The sequence below is a fragment of the Euleptes europaea genome, chromosome 4 (genome assembly GCF_029931775.1).
Source record: "Euleptes europaea isolate rEulEur1 chromosome 4, rEulEur1.hap1, whole genome shotgun sequence".
Classification (NCBI taxonomy): Eukaryota; Metazoa; Chordata; class Lepidosauria; order Squamata; family Sphaerodactylidae; genus Euleptes; species Euleptes europaea.
In genome coordinates, this window is record NC_079315.1 from 89,484,096 (window position 1) to 89,509,955 (window position 25,860).

Consider the following 25,860-nt stretch of genomic DNA (forward strand, 5'->3'; position numbering starts at 1 on the left):
AAATTTACTGTTTATCATGAGAAAAATAGCATGAACAAGACTTTTGCTTGAAAATAGAACACCTTATTGTCGCATTTACTAAGCAGCATTTCCTTTTTCTTCTATTAAACTTTTTAAAGCTTTCACACAAATAGGCAGTGTCTCTTTGATGCTAAAATAACCTAAAGTATAATTCCACATTTTGTACAGAACAAAATACTGTGGAAAAATGTGGCTCCCTTTTTGTAAGAAGATTTTGTCTACTGCTTAAATCTTCAGATATCAATACTTCATATTTTTTTCAGGTTGGTTGATCATATTTGGAGTTAAACTGCATTCAGATAAATAATAATATTTGTTTGAATAAACAATGTTTAAATTATACTATTGTATAATATTGCTGAAAGCACACTGATCCAAACCATACAGTATGTCTCTTTCAGGGTAAGATTTGAGAAACTATTCATGGTTGAGCAATGGAAAGTCCAAATAACAGTTGCACCCCTTCTCAAGCGGGGCTTCTGCTTAGAATGGGCCTCAATGATAACAAAGCTGGAATGCAAGGATTGGATAAAGAAAAGATCAACAAAGTCATAATGGAAGCTTCCAAGGTTTGTTTGTATAAGCTTTCTCCAATGCGTTAGCTATTCACAGGTATTGATTGCACTCAATAAAGACCACAGAGTGTTGTTGTTTTTTAACCTGTGTAGCTACAGAAGGTAAGGTATGCTAGTCATTATAAGGCTACAAGTTAAAGTCGTACCCATGTGCTCTGGCAGAGCTCCCCACAGAATGTTGGAGTTTAGAGACAGATTTTTAGCCTAGGCTTCCGATGCTTAGAACTGAGGAGCCTTCTAGCCTGAATAAAAGTCCTGTGGCACCTTAAGGACTTAGCAAACTTGTATATGTGAATACAATGTATCATTAAAGAAGTAATGTTCCATCATTTCCCACAGAGAGAAATAATATTTCTGGGGAAGAGGCTGGCAGCACATTTTCAGAGGCCAGTTTCCTCCCCGTTCACCAATAATTTAAATGAAAGGGCAGTACCCTAATTTTTTAAATGCTCTTCGGGGCAGCAATTGAGCTTGGAACATATATGCTCATATCCTCAGAGACCAGTTTCTTCCCTCCCTTTCTTGCTCCAGGCCTAAGGGAAGCAAGCAGCCTCTTGCTTCCCTTCACTCACCCATAGACCTACCCCAAGCCAACTGAGGGCTAACATCTGCCCAGTGCTCTCTATCTCTGAATATGTGCTCCAGCAGCACAAACATATCAACTATGAGCAGCTAGTGGCTGGTGTTGCCTGTTTTGTGTGCTCATGTGGTTTTTCTGCACTGATTTCCCTGCGAGGGCTGGGGCTGCTCCTATGCTGCCCCCCCATTTAGGCACAGTGGGGGTCTGCAAATGGATATACAGCTTTGCTCATATATGGAGAGGTAAATGGTGCACCCAAGTTAGCCTGGAGTTCTGCACTGGTTATTAGAAATGAAAGCGAACTTGTGCCCTAATCCCAAACATGCTTATTTATGTATTAAGTTCATTGGAAGCAATAGGAATTCTAGAACATTCAAATCCTAAATAATTATGCGTATCTATCTGCCTGTAGCACAGCAGTAGTGTTGCAGTGCATATTATCTGTCATGTTTTGTTAACATTGCACTGGTTCAATACTTTAGTTAGTATTTATAACATTTTTATCTCGTGCTTGGAACTGGACTAGAAGTTTCCATGGGTGCAAGGATTTGTGCGCACAGAGCATGATTTCCCTGCCCCCTTCCCCCGGTGGCAGCCCAAAATGCCTCCCAAAATCCCGTCAGAGAGGCATTTGGGGCTGCTGGGGGAGCGTAGGAAAATCAGGCTGTGTGGGCGGAAATAATTGTGCCTGCAGAAACATTAGTCTGGATGCAACCCAAGGTGCTCTGCCAACAATAATATATCATAATCCAAATAAATGTGTGTGTACATGTGTAGAGGAGTATTTTGAAAGTCTTCCACTGATGTTCAGTATATATTTTTGTGCTTTTTCATTCAGTAATTCTGCTGTTAGATATCTTGCCACAGTACTTTGCTCTAAGCACTAGGATAGCAAACCTTGGGGTCAGGTGAAACTTCTTATTTTTGCTTTTCTAATGCTGTAAAAGCTCTAATTTTTTAAAAGCTCTAATTAGGCAGAATATGGCCAACAACAAATGTTAAACAATCCGAATCTCTTTCTCAGGGTTCTAAATTTTATGAACATGAACTTAAGAAGGATCAACAAGTGAACAAACGAATTGAAAAAATCCTGAAGCTAAAAAATAAAATTACAGACCAACAGATTATGAAAGCACAACTGCAGGTAATATCCAACTCGTTTTGGGAGAGGTGGACCATGCAGGGGGAAAGAGGTAGAAGGATTCCACCAATGCTGCCCACCTCAGTTATGTACAATTTTGAGTAATTTGATTTAATCAGAATAGCACCGGTTTATTTGGAAGCTTGTGCCTTTTTATTTAGGGGGTTTGCTACTGCTTAAGCGTTCACAAGATTGCAGTCCTGTGTTCTTCAAAACTGCATTTGTAAAGAATGGTATCAGCCTCGTGTATAAACATGCAGTAAAGTTAAGTTTTGACAAAGGATTTGTTGTTAAGTAAACAAAAGTAAGTTTCTGTGTTCTTGCCTCACTCAGCCATATCAATCTCTTGTCCAAATGCCATGAACCTTCAGGAGTTCCTCAACTGGTTTTTCTAGGTCTGCTAATCTTCAATATCCCCAGAAACTATTTGAATCTGTTGTTTTCTTTGTTCTGATGGGGGCAGAGGGGAATTGGTACATGCCTTTCCAGAGTCTTGACTCTAAACATTAGTAGGTCAATGACTGCAAATACACAGTAAAAATCAGTTTTAAAAATTCTGTTTATTGTAAATTGCTTTGTTTGGCAAGTGCTTTATACATTGTTGTAATTATTACAGTGTACCACCTACTCAGTGAAAACTGAATAGGAAGCTGTGGGAGATAATTTTACATTTGATATTATTTTGCCTTACTACAAAAATAGGTTTCTATGGTTGTGTTCAAGGTATCTAATGTCCATATCCACACTGTTGATTTCTTAAATATATGTTCCATATTGTTAACAAGTGTAGACTATCCCTGATTCTGAAAACTGCATGCCAGCAAAAGTCCCGTGTGTAAGATTCCACTACTGTCTTTTCTCATAGGTGTTAGCACACAGTTTGAATGGGTTAGAGAAAAGCAAGGTGCCTCTGGATAAGGAATGAGAGTGCATCTTTTGTCATTAATTGCCTTGTATGTCAGAGCACATCTGGCACACATCTAGTAGTTTTGCAGAGGTTGCACAGATGAGGTGTATACTAAATCTTCGTGGGAATTACTCTGAGCTTGATTCTACACACACCCAGGATTGCAGCAATTATCATTAACCAAATTATCAAAGATAATAGATCCCCACCCTTCATATATATACATACTTCTTTCTTGTGCCACAGTAATGGTGGTGGTGATTGCCATCAACTCTGAAGGCTTTAAAAGGGGAGTGGACAAATTCCTAGAGGACGGGGCTGTTAATGGCTACTAGTCATGATGGATGTCTACTCTGTCCAGTACCAGAAGAAGTGTGCCTCTTTGTATCTGCTGCTGGGGAGCACATGCAGGAGGATGCTTGTGGGCTTCCTAGACACAGCTGGTTGGCCACTGTGTGGACAAAATGCAGGACTTGATGGGCCTTTAGTCTGATCCAGCATGGCTCTTCTTATGTTCTTAATAAAGACAGCTTCACTCAAACGCTAAAGCATGGAATAGCATGAGGGAGCATGTAGCAGGCCCCAGTCTTTCTTTACACTGTTTGCTTGTTTGTGTGAAGCAGCCCTTAATGCCAAAGATGTATTTGTTATTGTGTCTAAATTAGATAGCATTTTCCTACATGGCACAATCCCCCCAGAAATACATTTTTCATTAATCTCTGTATATGATAGTACTTCCCTTTATGAAGTTGTATTGATAACAGCCATAGTGTGCCATAGTGGTATCACGGTGTCATTTATACAACTATGTGATTTTTTTAAACACAGATGAATAAACTTGCCATGGAACTGGAGCAGAGCCGTGATCTCAGCTGCACTATTGTACACATTGACATGGATGCCTTTTATGCAGCAGTAGAAATGAGAGACAATCCTGAACTAAGGGACAAGCCTATAGCAGTGGGATCATTGAGTATGTTGGTAAGGTGGAAGGTGATGTTACTTCAAGAACCAGGTGCATAAACTGTCCTTTCTTTAGGAGAGTATATAATTTCCCCCTGTAGTTTCTAAGTGATTTATTTCTGTTGATCATTCTATAATGTCTTAAAGAAGCAAAACAGTCAGGTGGCAAACTTTTAATTTGAACGATCACATTCTGAACAGAATACCACATATTCGTGTTCTGTGGGCAAACTAGAATGCTTGCCTTGTTTGGGCTTGTGTTGAAACACTATATATAATAAATTGCTGGATGATGAAGGATTGATGGAGCACAGATCCAGAGATACCTGACTGGGCACTTTCCAGATCAGTCACAATGACCATTGTCTTTTTGCATTTGTACAGGCTTTATCTATGAGTCAGAGGGGTAATACATATGATATGGGGCAGTCACCATTCTCAGTTGTGTACTTGGCATCCTACTTGAGCATTATACCCTCCAACTGTCCCGTTTCGACTGGGATAACCCACCCCTTCAGATATCCTGATTATAAAGCAATGGCTCTACTTGATTTTAATTTTTCTTTTGCATTATGTGTGCTTGTGACAACCAAAGCTTAAGGTGACATGAGGTGATCACACACAGGTTGCCTCCCAAACTGGTATATATACTTCCATATTTTGATGTTACACATTATGGTGATGCCAGAATACTAAAATTGCTGATAATTGAGGCATGCAAAGAAACCGGCATAAAGACATTATTTTAAATGAATTTGCTGATTTTTCCACGTGCACTCATTCACCCACATACACTAATTTATTCATAAAGTATAAAATTAATTTTAAAATTAAAAATGCCTTCTTCCAATATGCTATTAAGTTGGCTTTTTAAAAGCTATATTTACTGCTGAAAGGACAAAGAGGAACTGAAGAGAAGAAACCAGTTTAACTGCTTACAAAAAAATTAATGTAGCAAAGCATTTGTGGGTTTGCAAAACCTTATTCTTGAAAACCTTGCCCAAGTTTGTGTTCAGAGGCAGGGGACGGCAGTTATTCACTGCTGAGCGAAAGGTGCAGTAAGGGCTGCCAAGAGCTACCATGGGTTCCCAGACCAACACACCCTCTGGGCCCCCCTCACATTTAGAAGAACACCCACAAAAAGCTTGATCGGAACAGCTGTGCTGCTACCATCCACCAGTCACATCTTGTCCAGCTACCTGAGCCCTCAGATGGGCTGGGGTCCCTAGAATTCTGTACCCTTAGCCCCCCCTTCTTTGTAACCCTGGACACTCTATACATTCTCAGTATTTTCTTTCCATATTCCAACTCTCAGCTCCAGTGCTAAAAATGAACTCCTGGGCTAAGCCCTGGTGAATCCTTGGCACAAATTAAGTCATAAGGAGGAAGCAGAACAGGCAAGGAGGTGTTGCCTGTAACAAAAAAGGCAGAGATAATTTTGGGGGTGGGGGGGTCAATCTTTTTTTGTGAACTGCTGTGGAAGATGGAGGGGAAACAAGATGTGGATTGTTGCGCAGAAGGGAACAACTATTGTTCTGTTTCTGTTACTCATAGAGGCAGGAGTCAGTGCTTACATCGGTGTGGGGCCATTAGTTTGTGTGGGAGGTATGCTCTTGCTCTGTGTGTGTGTAAAGTGGCTTCAAGTTGCAGCCGACTTATGGCGACCTCTTTTGGGGTTTTCATGGCAAGAGACTTAACAGAGGTGGTTTGCCAGTGCCTTCCTCTGCACAGCAACCCTGGTATTCCTTCATGGTCTCCCATCCAAATACTTGCTCTGTAGACCTCCTTTATTCTGATTTATGAGAGAGGGGGAGTTTTTTGTTGCTCAGAGACAATGGTAAAGCAGTATACATATGCTCAGAGGTGCTTCCTTTATTATTTCAAGTGCTCTGTTCCATGGATGCAGCAGCCGACCTTGATTAATAACTTGGTTCCACTATTATATGTGACCAATGTATTCTAAATAGCCAATGTGCAATATAGGCATATTATATGTATTTGACCTGCCTCATTGCTTTTGTTATCTGGAGCAATGTGCTTTTATACAGCTGTAGTTTTTGCTTTCCGTTTGTGGTACCTTGAGTCTGGGGACTGTTGCCCAGCATTCTCCCCCAAATCGGGCCACGAGGCTCCCTTAGCCCTCCCACTCTGTTTTGTTTGAGGGAGAGAAACAAGCCTAAGTGAGCACTGGCTTATGGCCATAAATACACATCTTTAGAAATATTTTATTATTATAAGTCAAACAAGTGCTAGGTTTGATTTTAATTTGTGTTTCTGTTCCTTTAAGTCCACTTCAAATTATCATGCTAGGAGGTTTGGGGTCCGTGCAGCTATGCCTGGATTTATTGCTAAGAAACTCTGTCCACATCTTACAATAGTGCCATTAAATTTTAAGAAATACCAAGAAGTAAGTAAAGAGGTAAGTGAGGTATCCCATAGCAAGCACACATTTTATCAGATGTTTTTAGTTTGCCACATGTATTTCCTGAATTGCAGACTAATTATTGTCATGTTTCACATTGTCACAAAGTACTTTGATTCTGAATAAAGTGTATAGTTATCTGCAATAACAGATATAGTGGAGAGAGAGGATACAAAAGAATGGTTTCTATAATTGGCTTGGTTCTTCCTGTTGGAATAGGCAATGTCTATTCTGCAAAGGAGAGAGAAGAAGACCATGCAGAGAGCAGCAAGAATGCAGATAGGATAGTGATGTCAGCACCTTCTCTTCTGTTATGTATCATTTCTTATATGTCTCCAGATTGCTACTCTTAGGGCAGTATCCTGCTTCTTGGAAGTGCCTCTCCCTCCCGCCCGCCCCGCTTGTGATTTAGCTAGGACCCTGTGTCTGTCTCTTTTTTCACTATCAAATATGGTATTCCTGAATAAAGCTTTATTTACACGTTAATACGTTGTGCACCTCTGCTGTGCTAACTACTCTGCCAACACTACCTAGCAGAAATTAACTTTAAGACAAGGCAGCTATTGTTTACTCCATTACCATCTCCTAATAATCAGTTGAATGGAACAGCAAAGTCATAAATTTCTTTACCCATCTTCTGGGGTGACATTTGCCCCTTTTCCTTTTTTGGGGGAACACAATGCATGGAGTAGTGGCTCTACAATATTTTTTCCTTTTAGGGCTTTGTCGCTTGCACATTAGTAAACAGTATCTCCAAAAAGAAATATGAGAACAGTAAAAATTCAGAAAAATTTGCTGAATTGTCATATTCTGTACTTTCTGTACTTTATTGAGGTTTAATAGCCCATACACCAAAAGAATTTAAGTAATAGCAATAGAAATAATAGCAAGACTAAATTTAGCCATGTCAACTGTTCAGTTTTTGCTATAGCCACTTAAAAATAACCCTAATTTGTGAACATCTGAGGTAGTTGAGTATTTTAGTAGCCACTTTGCAAGAAATTTCTCCCTGGCTGAAATTTCTCCCTGGCTGTGGCATATTTTGGACAGTAAGGCACAGTTGCAATGGCGCTGGTCTGGAGGCATCTTAAGGAAACTACCTTTCATTTGAGCTGTAGGCAATGCATTGCAGCATGCTATCACATACAGCCACCTCAGTTTGGGAACCATCAGCATACAAAAGTATTGCAGGAGTTCAAATTTAGCTGAGTATTTGATTCCCACATAAAGCAGGGAACATTTCCTTCCAGCATCTTTAACCAAAAGGTCCCAATCCTGTCTGAGATGTTTCTCAATAATTAGTGCTCTTTTACCCTTTGTTACAAAGTTCAAAGGCCTCCATGAGCTCAGTTGAATTTGCTAAATCAAATAGAAATTAAGACCAAACTAACACAACACAGAGCACACTGGACTTTTAAAGGAATTTATAGGTTTTCTTTGTTTTCAGCAAAGAATTCTGGAGAGCTTAAAATTGTGCATATGACATTGTGTTACCATAGACGTTCATTATTTGCAACTTGCAGTTGCACTTATTTGTGGTCCATGGCCCAACCACGTAATATGGCTAGTCTCGCTCAAGTGGCTCCTCCGCATACTGGGAGAGAGAGCAGGGACAAGTGTGCTGGCCCTACACTCTGCCTCCGTACGATTGCCGTCTTCTAAGAACTGTATATGGGGAGGAAGTGTGAGTTCTGGGTTACCCATGCAATGGCGCCCACCTCTCCTGCCTGGCCAGGCAACTTGTGCAGTGGCACTGACTTTGCCAGCCAGATGGGCAACTCACGTGGCCGCACCAGTTTGCAGCATTGCGACTTGGACAGGCAGGCAAGGTGGCCACTGCTAGCTGACCCTCAGCAGTGCTGCACTAAAAAAAATTGATACTGGAAGATTATGAAAACAGTACTATTATAAGTAATTGTATGGAAATATCACATCTGAGTGTCTCAGAGAGGAGGTTTCATTTCTAGCATATTTTACTGGTTTAAAAGTGAACCAGAAGCAATACAAATTTGGATGGCAATAAATAATTTAAACCTTAAAATTCTTTTCACTATTGATCAATCGTAATGGAATTTAAAAGAATGAATGATACTATATTGACTGGCCACATAATACTTCAGAGGTTTGGGGGATTTTCTGCCACCGCAGCACAACTTTTTTGTTTTGTATTTATATTTATCAAGGTTAGGGAAATACTAGCTGAATATGATCCTCACTTTATGCCCATGGGTCTTGATGAAGCATACTTGAACATAACAGAGTACTTAGACGAAAGAAAGAATTGGCCTGAAGACAAAAGAAGATATTTCATCAAACCACACAGCTTTGCTGTAAATGGTAAGCGATTGTGTGGAAGTGCCAGCTCAAAAGAACATCTTACCTTGCTTTCATTGTGTCATCCTATAAGCCAGGAAATCATATGAAGACAGCAATATTTTAAAATATAATTTTAATTATTAGTTGTTTGCTTGTAATGTTACCTCAGAATAGCTGGAACCCTTTTGGAAAACACAGCACAGTGTCTTGCTTACTATTTCCATTCCAATTAACTGTAATAGAATTAAGGTATCCAAAAGGGAAATGTTTTAGCCATTTTTAACAGGATAATTGTTTATCCACAACTTTGATTCATTTTTAATTATCAGTTTCAAAAAAGAGCATCAGTTGTTCATCTCATCTATTAATGGGATCAACAGACAAATGCCACATCCCAGAATTGGAATGATGGGCCAGCTCTTCTGTATAAGAAGGTCCACATTTAATTTTTCAGTGGTGGGAGTTTCATGCCTGGTCCTGTTTGCTGGGTGACTGACTCTGAAAGGTGCTGATGACGATAGCCGATTACCTCATTGCATTCTTGCTCACTGCCAAGCAACTGATCACTAGGGTGTCGCTCCTACCCAGTGCACAATGCATTAAGTCACCCAACAGCTTGCACTCTGTTATTTCCACTAAATAAATGGAGCTCAGTCCTATGTAGTTTTCTTGCGTGTTGGCTACTAATCCAATAAGTTAATGAGCAGTGATTTTTTTGGTAAGTAGATATGTAGAGACTACCATTCAGGACTCAACTGAAGCTCTGGCTGACTTTACTGAAGAAGCAAGCCTTTCTTTAACCTAAAGAAATTATCTATCTATCTATCTATCGATCATCTATCGATCATCTATCGATCATCTATCGATCATCTATCGATCATCTATCGATCATCTATCGATCATCTATCGATCATCTATCGATCATCTATCGATCATCTATCTTCTATCTATCTTCTATCTATCTTCTATCTATCTTCTATCTATCTTCTATCTATCTTCTATCTATCTTCTATCTATCTTCTATCTCCTTTTTATTGTAAGCATGCAACTCATATACTTATTTATATTAAAACGTTTATGCCCCATCTAATCTTCATTGAGCAATGGCTCCATCTAGATGGAGTGTTCATTAAAAAAAATAACTCCCTTTCTTGTGATGCTAACTGACCTTACCTCTTTATCCACCAGGCTGAGTGTGTATGTCTGATGCAGAAGCAATAACAGAATTGATGAGGCAATTTTATATATGTATATTAAAAAATTAAAGAACTTGGCAAGTAGAGTGACAAAATACGTCTTGTTACTAAATGTGTAATGGAATTCAGCCATTAGATTTGTTTTATAAGTTCTGATAGCTGGTTTCCCTTTGCCATAACCAGGCAAACACGATCCAGTTACATGTGACAAGCCACAGTGGAGCAGAGATGCACACACCTCTTCACCGGTCTTGTTTGATGATGATCCAGTGCATAAGCAGACTGTGGATCCTTCTGTGCTGGACCCAGACGACCACCAGCAATCAACAAGTCAAAAAAATTCAGTTGTTTTTGGGATATTGGCAGAAGAAGTTGTGAAGGAAATTCGCTTTAGGATTGAAGAAAGAACTGGGCTGACGGCCAGTGCTGGTAAAATACATTTATATTAATAGTAATGTTTTTGAGTTTCAGAAGGTACATGTACACCTTGGAGTTTAGAGGCGGGTTCATTGCATTCCTCTGATGTGAAGGAATTAAAATTAGCGGACACAGACTGTGGTTTGCTAAAATGGCTTATCTCGAAGTCAGGGGCTTTAACTATAAAAAATGCAGTTTAATGACTCTTCAGGCTTAAATCTGCATTCCAGAAGCCTTCTGGTTAAGCCAGGTCTACTTTGCAATAGCACCAGTAAATGGACATTCACCACATGGCTGTATATTGTAGTGTTAAAACTGGGATTATTTTCCATTTTTATCTTTTTAATAGACATGGGTGATCAAGAATAACAAGCATTGCTTGCCGGATGTAACTATTCACTTTTCAATAAGGTGGTTATTCTGCATTCAGCTAAACTAATAGGTCAATTTTTTTTATACAATTCATTGTTTTTATTTATTATTAGGGTGGCTAATAATTATTTTATTTAACTGTATAAGACCCATGTGGATGTTCAGATCTTACCATTGTTGGAGAATCAGGATCATGCCAATTAGACCCCACTTGATGTATGTTTGTTGCACTTCATATTTGTAATTGTGCATAGAACTTGCCATGCATAGGCTTCTATCTCTGTGACGTGTACACCTTAATTTTGTTGTGTACAGGTTACTTGGATATATGTGTGGGCTCTACATCTGTAGGTCACAATGTAAAGATGCAGACAAATATGTGAATATTGGCTACAGGGCAGGCAAGTGTAATCCTGATCCTTCATTTCATGAAAGACTTGAGTGTCAACATATGGCTGCTGTAATTGCCTTCAGTCACACTTTCCATGTAAGTTTGTTCTTTATGCAGTTCCTTTCGCTTGTGTGTTATCCTTTTGTATATATAACATTAACCTCTTCTGGGGAAACCAAGAACTTAACACACATTAAAGTTCATTACTAGGTAACTGCTTGAAAGTCAAGTGAATGGAAAAATAATAATCATATGAAAGAGTGCACTAGATCAGGGAAGAGCAAATCTCAGATTTCACCACAGGATTTTCTGTTGGTGCAAGATAAGATCTGGAAGTCAACATTAGGAACAATAGGAGCAATTATAGCAGCTGCTGCTGTGTGACAAGTAGAGATACTTAGGAACCAGCTTAGAGATAGTTATCCATATTGTAAAAGAGAGGTATCTTGCAGGAAAGGAGATAAACAATCCCATGAGCATTAGCTCTATTTTAAGAGTTTATTATACCTGGTTAAATGGTGAGTTACTATTGCTTAATCTTGACTGATTTAAAATCCCTGAAATAAGTTTTCATTTCTTTTTCCAGTTATTTGCTACAATTTGGACGGTATACTAGGAAAACCTTAGAAGAGATTGGGTATCAGGATGATTGGGAAATGTGGGTGGGGGAAACCAGGCACCTATAGGTATTGTCTTCCCCTGGGACCAACATTTCTTCCTAGGAATTGAATAAAATAACAACTTATAAAGCAGCTTTCAGATTTTCAGGGTTTTTAGAGAAGAATGTGATTTTTGTGTTGAAAAACAAAATGTTGACTAAGATTCACAAAGAATCAATTTCTTTTAAGTTATTGTAATGCTCTTCTAGAGCCATAACTCCATGATGGTGCAATCCTGAACAGAGTTGCATTCTTCTAAGACCATTTACTTTGATAGGTTTAGAAAGTATGTAACTTCATTTAGAAATGTAGTGTTTATTTTTGTCTCCAGAGGAGAGCCCAGAGTTGCATACATGGCCTTCAAAAACCTCTGTTTATCTTCATAACAGCCCTGTGAGGTAGATTAGGTGGGAAGAAAGTGCCTGGCTGAAGGTCATCCAGATCTTTTATTTAGATTTAGACAAAACTTTTGTATACAATGCTACTTTTCATTGTCTCTCCACATTAGTTATAGTTTTATTAACCAAAGTTGCAGAATATCTTGTATAAAGCTGCAGCTATATTATTTCATTTTACATAGTGGTCACTTTTCTGTGATTTCATTGCTAACTTATAAAAGAGAAGGTGTATAAGAATTCTTGTAAGAATGTCTGTAGGGCATTTTAATGGTCAGAGTTCATAACACTCTGTTTCTTTGACAGTAATTCCACATCCTTATCTCTGAAATCATGGGAAATGGAAATCAAAGAGGGTTTTCTTTTTGTTTGTTTTTGCTTAGGAATTGCTCCAAATATGATGTTGGCAAAAATGTGCAGTGATCAAAATAAACCTAATGGTCAATTCAGAATCCCCCCAGAAAGGGAAGCTGTGATGAACTTCATCAAAGATTTACCCATTAGAAAGGTAAGGAATGCTTGAAAATTTACTATACAGTGTTTTTAGTATTGTTTATTTGGTGCTTGTACCTTCTTTCGAGGGTACAAGCACTAATCTCCCCACTTTCCTATCTTCCATACTTGTATCTAGCCTACACTAGCTAAGAAAATTATTTTACATTTAAATGAAAAAGTACATGATGCATAAAACAAAACTTGCATACTATAAAAATGCATAGGTAATTGTTATCCATAGTTATGCTTAACTTCTTTTCTGCAGCCCTTTCTGGGATTTTTTTAAAAAATTGTTTTTTGTATTAGTCTTGATAAAGGGAAGGGTTTTTCAAAGGTTGGGCTAACATACCGTAATATATCCTAGCCTCTGATGAGTTCTTGTAAAAAAGGAGGAAAGGCAAGATAAAAAATGCACTAAATGAATCAATAAAACTGGAGACTGCAAATGTGATGGGTCTTTGAACAAGATATGGAAACCACCTCCTGATTACTAACTGTCATTTATAATACATCAACATACCATTTTGGGCCACCAGCCGTAGCAACATGAATTGAATGGAGCCAAACCTCTTTATTTGTGTGCATTATTTTGTAGCTCAAAATATTAGGATTAGCTCAGTGTCACTGCAGAAAAATGTACTAGGTTTACTAGCTATGGGCAGTGCTCAACCAATCCATGCTATTTATACTTGCTGTTTGTGAAATTCTTTTAACGAATGGTTCTAATTCCAAGAATATAATTACTCAGTTGTTCATTGACAGCAAATGAAACCAATAAATATTTTCGTTTCTCCAGGAAGTATTTTACTTTGGTGGATTTAATGGAAGCTTATTATTTTACTGGTTACTCTCTTTCAGGTGCCTGGCATAGGAAAAGTAACAGAGAAAATGCTTAAAGCACTGGGCATTGTGACTTGCACAGACCTTTACCAGCAGAGGGCACTAATTTCGCTTCTCTTTTCTGAAACATCTTGGCGCAGTTTTCTGGAAATATCACTTGGTTTGGGTTCCACACACCTGGAAAGGTATTTTATGTGTAGCTGGTTATGTTGACTTCAGATTTCTAAATATTAAGTTAGCACGTTACATTTTATATTAATAGGGAACAAACAGAAGTGTCTTATACTGATTAAATCAACAGTTTATTTCAGTACTTTTTTGGGAGGGCGAGGTGCCAGTACTTATATACACGGTTGCACGATTTCCATCAATTCTCCCCCCAGGACATGACATCACAAAAAAAGCTCTGGTTTATTTAGCCCAGTATCTGCTTTATATATATAACTATGAACCTGGCTCACCCTTGCAGATCAAAAAATCTGCAGGGGGGGACCCCCAGGAATACAGAAGGTTTTTCTACAAACCTGGGGCTCTGCAAAAAGTGCAGAGAATGAAAAAAAAAGTGTTATAAAAACTACTGCAGCAATATGTGCACTTCCACAGACAGTGTAACTTTCAGGAAAAAAAACCAGGTGTGATTTGGGGGCTTGCCTAACAGCCCCAAATATTGCTGAAATGGCAGCAGCAGTGGAACGGTTTGGGCACAGGAAGGAGGTGTTGGTGGTGGTAGCGGGGAGGGGAGGAAGTGGCAGGGCATAAGGAAGGGCAGCGGTGGGGGGGAAGGTTCAGGAAGGATAGAAGCACTGATGATTGGAAGGCTGGGGGAAGGAAAGACTGGCAGCAAGAGTGTGTGTGTGGGGAGGGGGGGAACTGCAGTGGCAGGGACTGAAGGAAGTGTAGCCAGGGAAAGGGGGGAGGAGGTGGGGGGCTTGTTCAGCCCTCCTCTCAAGATCCTTAAATGTAAAACTAACACATGTTTATATCTTTAAAAACCATATCTTTCAATGAACCAAGTTCTGATAAGTTTTTATAAGTTAAGTTTTACAGTGCTCATATATAAGACTGCTCTAAAACAGATGTATTCATTTATTTACTTCCTGGCTTTCCTCCATGGACTTCATGGGTGGCATACATGGTTCTCTCCCATTGTTCATTTTATCCTTACAACAACCCTGGGAAGTAGGTTAGGCTGAGAGAGAATGACTGGCCCTAGCAAAGATGGGATCTGACCAAGTCAAACTTTCTAACTACACTACGCCACACTAGTTCACAGATGTATTTTGAGGCTAACAATGCATTCGCTTTTTTGTCTGGGAAAATTTTCTCTGGTAAAATTCCCGTAAATATGAAAGATGTTATTTATTTATTTTTGGTAATGGCTTTTTATAATGAATATTACATAAAACATTAGGTTATAATTCACCAAGGAAAATGTACACTATTAAAGAAAAACATTAAACAGATCTGGTTTAAATAGGGGAGGGGGCTGTGGCTCAGTTTGTAGAGCATCTGCTTGGCATGCAGAAGGCCCCAAGTTCAATCCCTGGCATCTCCAGTTAAAGGGACTAGACAAGTAGGTGATGTGAAAGACCTCCGCCTGAATCTCTGGAGAGCCGCTGCTGGTCTGAGTAGACAATACTGACTTTGATGGACCAAGGGTGTGATTCAATATAAGGCAGCTTTATGTGTTCATGGTTTAATGTTTTAAAAAAATCAGTGCTTGACTGTACATTCATACTTTTTTTGCCTTTTTAAAGGGATGGGGAAAGAAAAAGTATGAGCACTGAAAGGTATGTACTAATATTTCTATCCAAGTGAATGATCTCATCACTAGAACTGATAAATAAAACAACTGTAAAGTTTTATTACTGATGGAAGCACTAATGTGTCTCTAATGTTTAGCAAACATTTTGGTTACATGAAGTGTGAAGCTGCTTTACTATGTTCAGCCTATGGCTTGCCTTGCCTCTTTCCCGTGACATCTTCCTTCATTCAAGGGAAAAAGGAAATTTGCCCACTCCTGCCTTCATATATAGTGTATATTCCCATGAGGACTTTGCTTTATAAAGGCTTAAAGCACTTCAGAATAAAAGTGAACGTTGGCTTTCTTGCATAATTAGGCCTAGTTCAATTAAACATACAAACGTGATACTAAAAAAAAAATCCTTTCTCTGTGGTTAGTGATATCATAGAAATGCAAATTACTGTTCAAAGAAAACTTAGTAACAAAAGACTAGCCATCTTTCAAAAATATTAAAATACTTTACTAACAAAGCCTTCTGGAGGTGCCACCCTGCAAATCTGGAAGCCCATACAAATGCTTCAAAAGGAAGGCTCATAAAAAGAACAGGACTGTAGTCTGCGTCACTGTGTATGCTATATGTTATCTATTTGTAGAATGTGCCGTGCTGTTACTACACTGTTTCTACTTCTGTAATTCCATTTTCTGCATCACTTGACATATGTCTGATTCTTTTTGTACTGTTTTTGTTTTGCTTATTAGATCTCTCATGATATTGGATTACATTGTTTTACAACATGTAATCTACCTTGAGCCTTGGTGAGAAAAATATAAAATAAACTGTAGATTAAATCAATATGCAGTCTTTTTCTGTCTTTAGTATTGTTTGGCTGTATATTAGTTCTCAAGCATTGCTTCCTATTTATCTTATGCAGCAGCAGCATGCAAAGGAACTATAATTTTGGATATTTTCTTTTAATTATTCTATATTACATATTAAGAGGTTAATGAATTAATTTTGAGAGGCCACACTGAAACGGTTACATAAAATCATTGTGTTCAGTAGCTTTTCCCAAATTTATCCTGCAAAGCTTTTTCTATTTTGATTACAGCACATGGCTGAGTAAAAAACTGTCCGGTTTCCCTGTGTTGTTTGAGGGCAGAATTAGTGCTGAAATTCTCCAAGATTAAATATAATGCTATATTTATTTATTTGGGCGTCTAGGACATTTAATGAAATAAGTGCTCCAGAACAGTATAGCTTGTGTCAAGAACTCTGCAGCGATCTTGCTGAGGATTTGCAAAAGGAAGCACTTAAAGTAGGTAACTCTGTGATAAACTATTAATTTCTATATGTCTGTCAGGGTTGTCCTCCGTGGGCTTTGCCTGCCCGCACTCCAGTAGCCAGCAGGAGAAAGAAAAAAATTGCCATCCCTGTGACATTCCGTCAAGGAAAACCCAGAAGTGATGTCATGTCTCTCTAGGAATTGAAACTCTGTGGTAAAACCATAGTGTTGCTAGAGATTCCTAAAGGGGTGTGACATCACAGCATTGCTGATGCCCCCTACATCCCCCCCCCCCGGTTTCCTGCTGTTTGCCAAGCTGGGTCTAGCAACCCTACTGTCAGTAATCTCTGGCCTTTTGTTTCCATCTCCCCACCCCCTGGGCTATTTGCATATGCCCACTTTAGGCAAAGCATTTACAGCGTGGGCTATTTTTCTTTGTTTTTTCCTTAGCAATAGGAATTATTTAGACACGAATTTATTTAAACTTATTTTGTGTCTTTCAAAAACAATTCCAGTAATTTTGCATACAGTAGTTTTAAGTAAAAGCTGCTAATTAGAAAAAAAGTGACAGTAATGGATTGCCTTTGGTTTTACTCTGGTAAAACGTATATATAATGATCATACTTTTAAAAGATGTACCATTCTTCCTTATCTAATTCATAATGGTTGCAGCTCAGACACTAGTTTAATAAAATATACTGTATATGTAGAACTTCATCGGTACTGTTTCATATTTATGGTAAGGAAATGGGGGAGAGTCGGGGGGACATCTAGAAGAATTCTAGCAGCTATTAGAACAGTCCAGTAACACTTCAAAGACCAACAAGATTTTTTGGGATATGAGCTTTTGAGAGTCAAAGCTCCATTTGTTCCCTTCATTCTATTGCAGTCCCAACACAGCCTCACTCTGGAACTAGTTGCTATTAGTTATTTCGATTCTCTGGGCCACCCTATCTCTGAAGATTTTGGGGCAGGTAACAGTTACCAAGCCACCGAATAAATGTTTATCTCTGGTTAAAACATTTTTAGCAGCTACTGAGGGTTTTTACAGATAGCTGGCAACAGAATATACTTCTTGATGCATCCTTATACATCTGTACATGTAGTGGTTCATGAAGCTAGTTCTAAGTAACTTTTGAGATTTCAATGGAAAAATAAAGGGTTGGTCTGGAAGTTGTATGGGAACCATGCAGTTCAGGGCTTTTAAACTCCCTGAATTGTGAGCATGATAGGAAGTTAACTGGTATACTCAGGTGCATTTGCTTTGTGGAGAGACCTCTTGTGTTCTGTCTTTCTCAACCTCTCCCTTCCTGGTCAGGAAGCTAGATGCAGCATTCAAATGTATCTGCATTTCTGAACAGATTTCAAGGGCAGCTCACGCAAAACACTTTGGAATATCTTCTATAAAGGTTTCATAAATTTCAGTTGCTAGATTTGACTCTGAAAGAAAGCCCCCCCCCCCGTTTTTTCACTTATAAAGTTTTTATTACTTTTCCCTTATTATGTGGTAAAATAAACATTTTAAGAATTCAGTTTAATTTGAAAACTGCCTTTTGTGTTCATAAGAACATAAGAAAGACCCTACTGGATCAGACCAAGGCCCATTAAGTCCAGCACTCTGTTCACACAGTGGCCAACCAGGTGCCTCTAGGAAGCCACAAACAAGATGACTGCAGCAGCACCATCCTGCCTGTGTTCCACAGCACCCAAGATAATAGGCATGCTCCTCTGATACTAGAGAGAATAGGTATGTAGCATGACTAGTATCCATTTTAACTAATAACCACGAATACCCCTTTCCTCCATGAATATGTCCACTCCCCTCTTAAAGCCTTCCAAGTTGGCAGCCATCACCACATCCTGGGGCAGGGAGTTCCACAATTTAACTATGCGTGAAAAAAATACTTCCTTTTATCTGTTTTGAATCTGTCACCCTCCAGCTTCAACAGATGACCTCGCGTTCTAGTATTATGGGAGAGTTCCACTGTACTTTTTCAGTGGCTTGCATGGGTACATGTATGTATAAATCATAACGTCTTTGCTTGTATGTTGCTGCTCAAGTAAAGCAAAGCAGCAGAGCCCAAGCATAATTCTAAGGTATATAAAAGCCTTGGGCTCTGTCCTAAGAGGAAAAACCAGGGTATAAATATTTTTAAAAAGTAAGTAAATGCAGGAGCAGGAAGAACACAACCCACTTGGCATGCTTGGCTCACTTGGTCTGTTTAAAACATCTTATTTGGTTTCTTTAGACTCTGGCTTCCAGACTGCCTATATTGTTGATCATTTATCAATGTGTAGCTGGCAGATTATCTAAACAGATAATTAGAGAGGCATAATGGACTACTTTTGCCCCATGCTAAACCAAACAAAAAGTCAATGACTGCAGTCAGACATTACAAACATATATCTCTGTTCATGTCCCATGACCAGTTGCTATCGGGCTAGTTTAGTTCTGGAAGCCATGGCTTCTTAATCAAGGCCATTTGGGCAAAACGAAATTTGCTTCTTTCCCACAAACTGGGATTAAATTATGGTTTAGGACCCTAGTTTTTTGGGAGGAAATAAACTCCAGTGTCCAGGTACCAGCATTAAGATGTCAAGATGATTTGGGGTTTGACTGTTTTAGAGGGTAGTCGTATTGGTCTGCAGTAGCACAGTTACATTAGAGTACAGCAGCACCTTAGAGACCAACAAGGATTTGACTGAAGGCTTCTAAAATCAGGAAACTTTCAATTGCTCTCCATATGCCAAGGAAGGAGGGAGAGGAGTACGTAAGCACAGCAGCAAGTCACGTTTTATACCTCTGGAGAGTAGAAGCTTGTTCATAATATCAGCCTAAGTCCCATAATTATTATTGGAACAGGGTCTTCAGCAGGTACCAACCTGCAAATGGGCAAAATCAACAACTGCCCGTATACATGCCTTCTCCACTGTGGCTCTACCTTATGGAACGGAGGTCAAGAAGGCTCCCACTCTCCTGGCTTTCTGCAAATTGTGTACAACGGAATTATTTGAGAAGGCTTTTCTACACAGACAGTAGAGTTGCTCCATATTAAATGTTTCACAGTGTTACTTGGATAAATTATTAGGGACTTTGGTCTATACTGCTGCGTATAGCTTGCTGAAACTAGGATCCTACTGTAAAAATTTGCATCATGAGCAGAGCAATCCACAAAGGGGGAGGTCAAATGGCCTTAAGAAGCGGCGTGACTCCTGTGCCAGTATTAGAGCCACTTGTGCTGGCGCCTAGGATCTGCAAGGCAGCGCCACACATGGGCGCTGGTGCAGCTGCTACGGCAGTGATTCCCCAGCACAAGGGCTCCCGTTGGCGCTAAGGGAGGCATTCCGGGGGCGGGGCTGACTTTAGACAGTTCCCTGAGCCCTTTAGCTCAGGGAGCCCCTCCTTTTACAGGTACAAACTTACGCCTGCATAAAAAAGGAGCCACAGCTCCGTGGAACTGTATGGAGCTGTTTCATGGGGCCTGGAAGTATTTTTTATTTTCGGCTTGCTGCGCCAAAGCAGCAACCCACTCAGGAGGTGGTACAGCAGCACCATCCCCGGGTTCTTCCCAACTACCCCCCTTTAGGATTGCGCACTTAATGTGTCATGTTAATACTTATGTTTTGCTTCAGTCCTGTTTTTAGACTTCTGGTTGGTTCTACAACCCTAATTCCTATTGCATTGTTCATTGAATAGCCCCTCCTGTCGATTGTATTAACTCACTCTGTGTAACCCGCCTTGAATCCAAGTGAGAAAGACACACTATAGTTAACTTAAATAAAAAACAGATTAGGTGGTGTGTGTGATTTAAAATATGGATTTTAGTTGCCCCTTCTGAAAGGGTATTCAGTGCCAGTGGCAAGGTTGTAAACAATACACATACTGTTTTTGATTAACATGTTTTAATATATATTAATACAGTGATTTTGTTTCTTTTGGGACATTAGTACCCAAGTACAACTACCAGACATGCCATTCTATTTATTTTAACTACCAAGCAAAATTCCCACTGTTACGATAGACAGGAGAAGTGGAGATGTGGCCTGGACACTGGCCAGTAGTATGTGCTGCAATGCATCTGCATATAGTTTAATTATCAAATGCTGACATCCATAGATTTTAGAAGTGTGATGGGAATAAAATGATGGAAAGTATAACTATGTGAGATTTATACTTACTGCATAAGGGTTGCATCTTATTTTTAAGCCATATTCCTGATTTCTAAATTCTGTAATACCGCAAAAAAAATACTTTAGAATTATGTTTGAGGAAGTTTATTCTCTTTAATAGGCTAGAACTGTTACTTTAAAATTGAAGAATGTTAACTTTGAAATGAAAACAAGAGCTACTACAGTACTGTCTGCAGTTTCTACTGGAGAAGAAATATTTGCTGTTGCTAAAGAATTACTGAAAGCAGAAATGGAAGCTGTGGCCCCACAGCCTTTACGTCTCCGACTGATGGGTAATATCACTTTAAAATCATTTTGATTGTTTGAATTCCATATGCATTATAGTAACAGTTGATGTTTCTAAGAAGAAATATTCTTAATAAACAGGGTATTCTTAAATTTCCATTCACGTGCGTTTCATTCTTACTAGAAAAAGCTGTTGTGCAAGAATATGAATTGCTAGAATACTTTATTGGAATATAAGAATTTGTAGTTCTTCACTTTTGCAACTTCTTTGCAAATACCTACCTTTCTGGGAGAGGTTTGATGTCCCATTAGTCATGAATAGGGATGGCTGTCAGTTGCTAATATGTTCAGGAAATTCTAGGTAGAATTTGGATTTCTCTCAGCTTGTACTTATAAAGATATGTTTTTTGTTTTTGTATTTGTGTAGATACAACTGAAAGCATTCAGACAGTATCTACAACAGGCCCATTGTTCAAGAAAAAGATATTACTTGACTGTTGTTCATGGTCATCATATCCCATTACTTAATGTCTTGCTATTAAGCACTTTCTTCCAAAATTTTCCAGTAGTACAAAATATAAATAATTAATATTGAATAAGGCTAGTGCGATTAATTCTTTTAATACGAAAAAATTATATCTGCTTTAGGAGATTGCTCTTGGTATTGAGATCTCCATTTTGCGTTTGATGGCTTTCTTCTTTAAATATCATTTAACATTTAAAGATCAAAGCTCCCAAGAAATCATTGTTCAATAAATAGGTATTCTGTGAGAAATGGTCCCTCTAGCAACTAACTTTTTTGTATGAAACTTGTGGCACTTTGTATCACTGTACAGACTGTCATTCCTAATAAGATTAAAATAGCATGCAGTTTTGAGGCTTGCAAAGTAATTCTTATTAATATGGTCTATCTGCAAAAACAAATTTGCAAAAAAAAAATTGCATGTAGCTAAATGTTAATTTTGATGAGGCTTTTAAGCTCTGTTACAAATCAAATTTGTATGACTTGTTTATCATATTCAGGAGTACGAGTATCAGGGTTTCTAAATGAAGAAGAAAAGAAATACCAACAAAAGAGTATTGTTCATTTCTTAGAGCCAGGAAAACAAGACTCTGCTTCTAGGCTGTCTCCCAGGAAATCTGGTGAGGAAATTTTTCCAAAAGTACCTGAGAGAGAAAGTTTCTTCAACAGAAAGCGAGCTACAAGACAGCAAGATAATCAAGAAATGTCGATAAATGAGTCTTCAACCAAGCAGAGTCCACAAGATGTAAAGTCAGCAATATCCATTGAACAAGCAAAAGATAATGACCATCAGATCTTCGTTTGTCCTGTTTGCTTCAAAGAGCATCGGGATAGCAGTTTAGAAGCATTTAACAGGCACATTGACAGTTGCCTCAATGAAACTGTAGAAAAAGATAATGCAGAAATTACAAATGGCAGCAAATTATGGGAGAACAAGATTGATCTGTCTCTGGAAAGCCAAAAGAACAAATGCCAGAGAGATAAAACAAGTGAGCCACGTGTAGAAATGCAGCCAACAGATAAAGACGACAACTCTGTCAGTAGCAGTATAGATGTTTTCCCTCAGCTGGAATACAGTAGTCAAAGTGGATATAGCTGTCCTGATGACTTTATATTTGGTATGCCTGCAAAACCGGACATTTCGTCTAAATTATTATCAGGGGGAAAAGAACATTATGAGGAGTCCAATTGTGCAGAAATCGAACTACCATGTTTTTCCACCACTACTGAGAGCAAGTCTTTAGTTTGTCCAGTCTGCAACTTAGAACAGAATACAAAGGATCTTGTGCTGTTTAACAAACATGTGGATGTTTGTTTAAATAAAGGCATTATCAAGGAGTTGACAGAAAGTTCAAAAAACATGGGTGAGTTTTATCAGTTGTGTAGATGGTTTTTTTAAAGCATGTTTTGAATACCTCAGATACAGCATGGCAAGTAAACTTTCATGAGGAAGAGTTGATTGTTTTGTATTTTGTGTCATTTTTATTTAGGAAAATGAAAGCTGCTTCAGGAGTCTTAGAAAGCTACTTTAGGAAGTGAGATGTAAATATAAGGAATTACAATGCAAGTTATTTGGAAGTATTAAGATGCAAAGTCTCCAATCTCTGGGCAGAACCTGTCAAATAAGTGTACCGACTAATAGTCAACTTAGTGCTTTGCATATGGCTTCAGTAATCCTTTCAAGAACCATGTTGTATGTTCATTTTATTACCCACATTGAAATTTGGACTAGGCACTCTGGCACTTGTTATCTGGACCTAAAATGTGCTTTATTAAGACTTATAATGAGTTCTCAGAACTGCTTGGGAAGTATCCTCAGCAGCAGAGGGCAGTGCACAGGTGGAAGCTCTGGGCTCACCAGGTGAGGGAATCCTGGTAGCTGCTGCCTCCCTTCAGCCTAGTACAAGCCCCTGAGACAGGCTGAGAAGCCTAAGTGGACTAAGCACACTCAGTCACCCCAAATCAATAGTTGGGGATTTGTTTGGGCTTTGGAATAATTAAGTTGGCATGCATCTTCTAATTCAGGGTCTCACTGAACCCAAAATTGATTACAGGGGCTCAGTCGCCTTGGCCTCATGGAAAGCACACGACCTGTTGCATTCTTCCCTGAGATTCAGAAAAGGCCCTGGGCCCAACAGGAAAAGTAGTTAGCCCTCAGCCCAGCGTAACCCCCTTTGGGAAACAGTTTAGGTCCTAGCTTGACTGGGTGCCATGAGATGTCAGCCTCCATGACTGGTTTGCCAGCAAAGCGGGCCGAGTGCACTCAGCTCCCTCTTCTCAGAATCAATTGCAAAAGCTGTCCATCCCCTTACTCCTGACTACTCATCTTTCCTGCTGACATCCATAATTGACCCTTGCCTGAGACCAGCTGTGTTTTCTGCATTTTCAGGCAACCTAAACAGCATCATTCAAAGTAGATGTGTTTCCTCCTCTAGTGGCACAAAATGAGATAGAGGGAGGGGCTGTGGGGGGGCTGCTGCGGGGGAGAAGAGGTGAGCAAGGGCAGGAAAAGGGGGAAGCAGAGAGCAGTAGATGTGAAGGGAGACAAGGGAGGGCTTCTTTCCCCCTTTGCCCCGCTCTCAGCCCCCCCCAACTTGTTATACATAATTCTCACAGTGTATGTTTTGGTTTTCAATTAAAACATTTGTTTCCTCAGGAAACCTGGACAGAGAACAATATGGTACAAATTCCACAACAGGAACAAAACGGTAAGTGCTCAATGCTAAGTTAATTTTTATTCTAAAATTTATCTCTATCAACTGTACTGCTACTAAAGTTGTTTAATTTACTTAGTGACATGTGTATATTTCTTTCTTTTTAGGTCTGGAACAATGGGTCCCCAGTCCACAGCCAAAAAAGCCAAGTCAAGCAATTCAAAGTGTACTATAGAAACATTTTTTAGATGACTATATTTTATGAAAGATGTTTTGGTTACTGTTATAGCACAATAATGCGGATGAAGAGTATTTCACTCAAATTTTCCCATTGTTTACACAATGTATAGATGAATTTGTAGTACGCAAATTAATGTTTTAGTTGCAAAGTACCTTACAATAATTTTTCATATTTTGTGGGATGAAAGTGAACATAATATTTTTGTTTGTTTAGTCGGCTACAAACGCTAGGTTCTTAAAGGATTACCAAGCTTGTCTTTAAATGATAGTAACTCTCAACATGTCATTTTCATAGCTCTTGGATAGGAAAGAAAAATGAAAGGATTGGACATCGCTTTGTTAATTAACAGATCATCCACTTCATAAATCAAATGTGATTAATTTGGACTGTGGTTAGTTGGTAATCTGGGCTGAAAGACCAAGGTTTAAGACTCTCTACATTTCATGGTACTATAAAAATGAGGAAATGATGGTTCTTTGTACACATAGTGCATTGAAAATCTTACGTTCAAATGCTGCTTTGTGTTCCTTTGTAGGCCAGCTTTCCATTTGTAGATGGTCACAATTTCATGCACCTTATTAAATTAACACAACTTTTTTGGGTGGTCTTTATACTCTTAAAGAGTTTGCCAGCATCTAAGAGCTTCCTTGGAACAGACTGTAAAACAGACCTGAGTTGTTGTGGCTGTGCTCTTGCCATTTTCAGCGCATCTGCCCAAAAGCATTCCTTGCTTTCCGTCAACAAGGACTGACTTCACTATAACGAGAGATTCACTTATCACTTAATACTGGTGTTGTTTAGTTCACTCTTGTAAGGTTAACCAGTATGGAATCATTAAATGTGCTTGTATAGCTAACCTTCAAATAATGAATCTTATGAAGTTTAAGAATAAGCGAGTCTCAGTGTTTTTAAAATGAAGGGATTTTACCGACCATATCTTAAATATAAAGAAAAATGTGTTACTTTTTCACTTTCTAAACATAAATAGTATATATTTGTGTTTACATAAATTGTGTATGGTGTTTTAACATTTTATGTGTAATATATTCACAATCTAATATATTTTCCAGATATATTTTATTTATATACTATGTAATCGATGAAGACTGATACGAGCCATGTAGTCCATTAAAATCCCCAAAACAACACTTGAGTAGTACCTTTTCATTGACAAGTATCACAGAACAGTGGGCAAACTTTTGGCTTCTCCAGAACTTTCCATCAAGCTGATTATTCAGAATAAAAAAAGAGGAGGGGGACCACTGCGGGTTATGGGAAAACAAACATATTTCAGGCCATAATAGAGAAA

At 38.8% G+C, this 25,860-nt stretch overlaps 1 protein-coding gene across 1 annotated transcript; it reads left to right on the forward strand.

Annotated features, from left to right (window-relative positions):
• Positions 1-449: 449 nt before the first annotated feature.
• POLK (DNA polymerase kappa) lies at positions 450-24,571 on the forward strand. Its single transcript, XM_056848095.1, has 14 exons — positions 450-590; positions 2,201-2,320; positions 4,053-4,205; positions 6,475-6,606; positions 8,793-8,946; positions 10,305-10,550; positions 12,739-12,863; positions 13,709-13,875; positions 15,448-15,480; positions 16,657-16,750; positions 21,009-21,180; positions 22,157-23,020; positions 24,313-24,364; positions 24,478-24,571. The coding sequence occupies exons 1-14, from the start codon at positions 456-458 to the stop codon at positions 24,560-24,562; spliced, it is 2,532 nt and encodes an 843-aa protein (XP_056704073.1). The 5' UTR covers positions 450-455; the 3' UTR covers positions 24,563-24,571.
• The last annotated feature ends 1,289 nt before the right edge of the window (positions 24,572-25,860 follow it).

Bases quoted from the DNA above. Each gene is read 5' to 3' on its own strand.
- POLK (XM_056848095.1), top strand. From the start codon at position 456: ATGGAAAGTCCAAATAACAGTTGCACCCCTTCTCAAGCGGGGCTTCTG. The intron at 2,321-4,052 runs GTAATATCCAAC...TTTTAAACACAG, and splicing joins TTATGAAAGCACAACTGCAG to ATGAATAAACTTGCCATGGA. The intron at 24,365-24,477 runs GTAAGTGCTCAA...CTTTCTTTTTAG, and splicing joins TCCACAACAGGAACAAAACG to GTCTGGAACAATGGGTCCCC.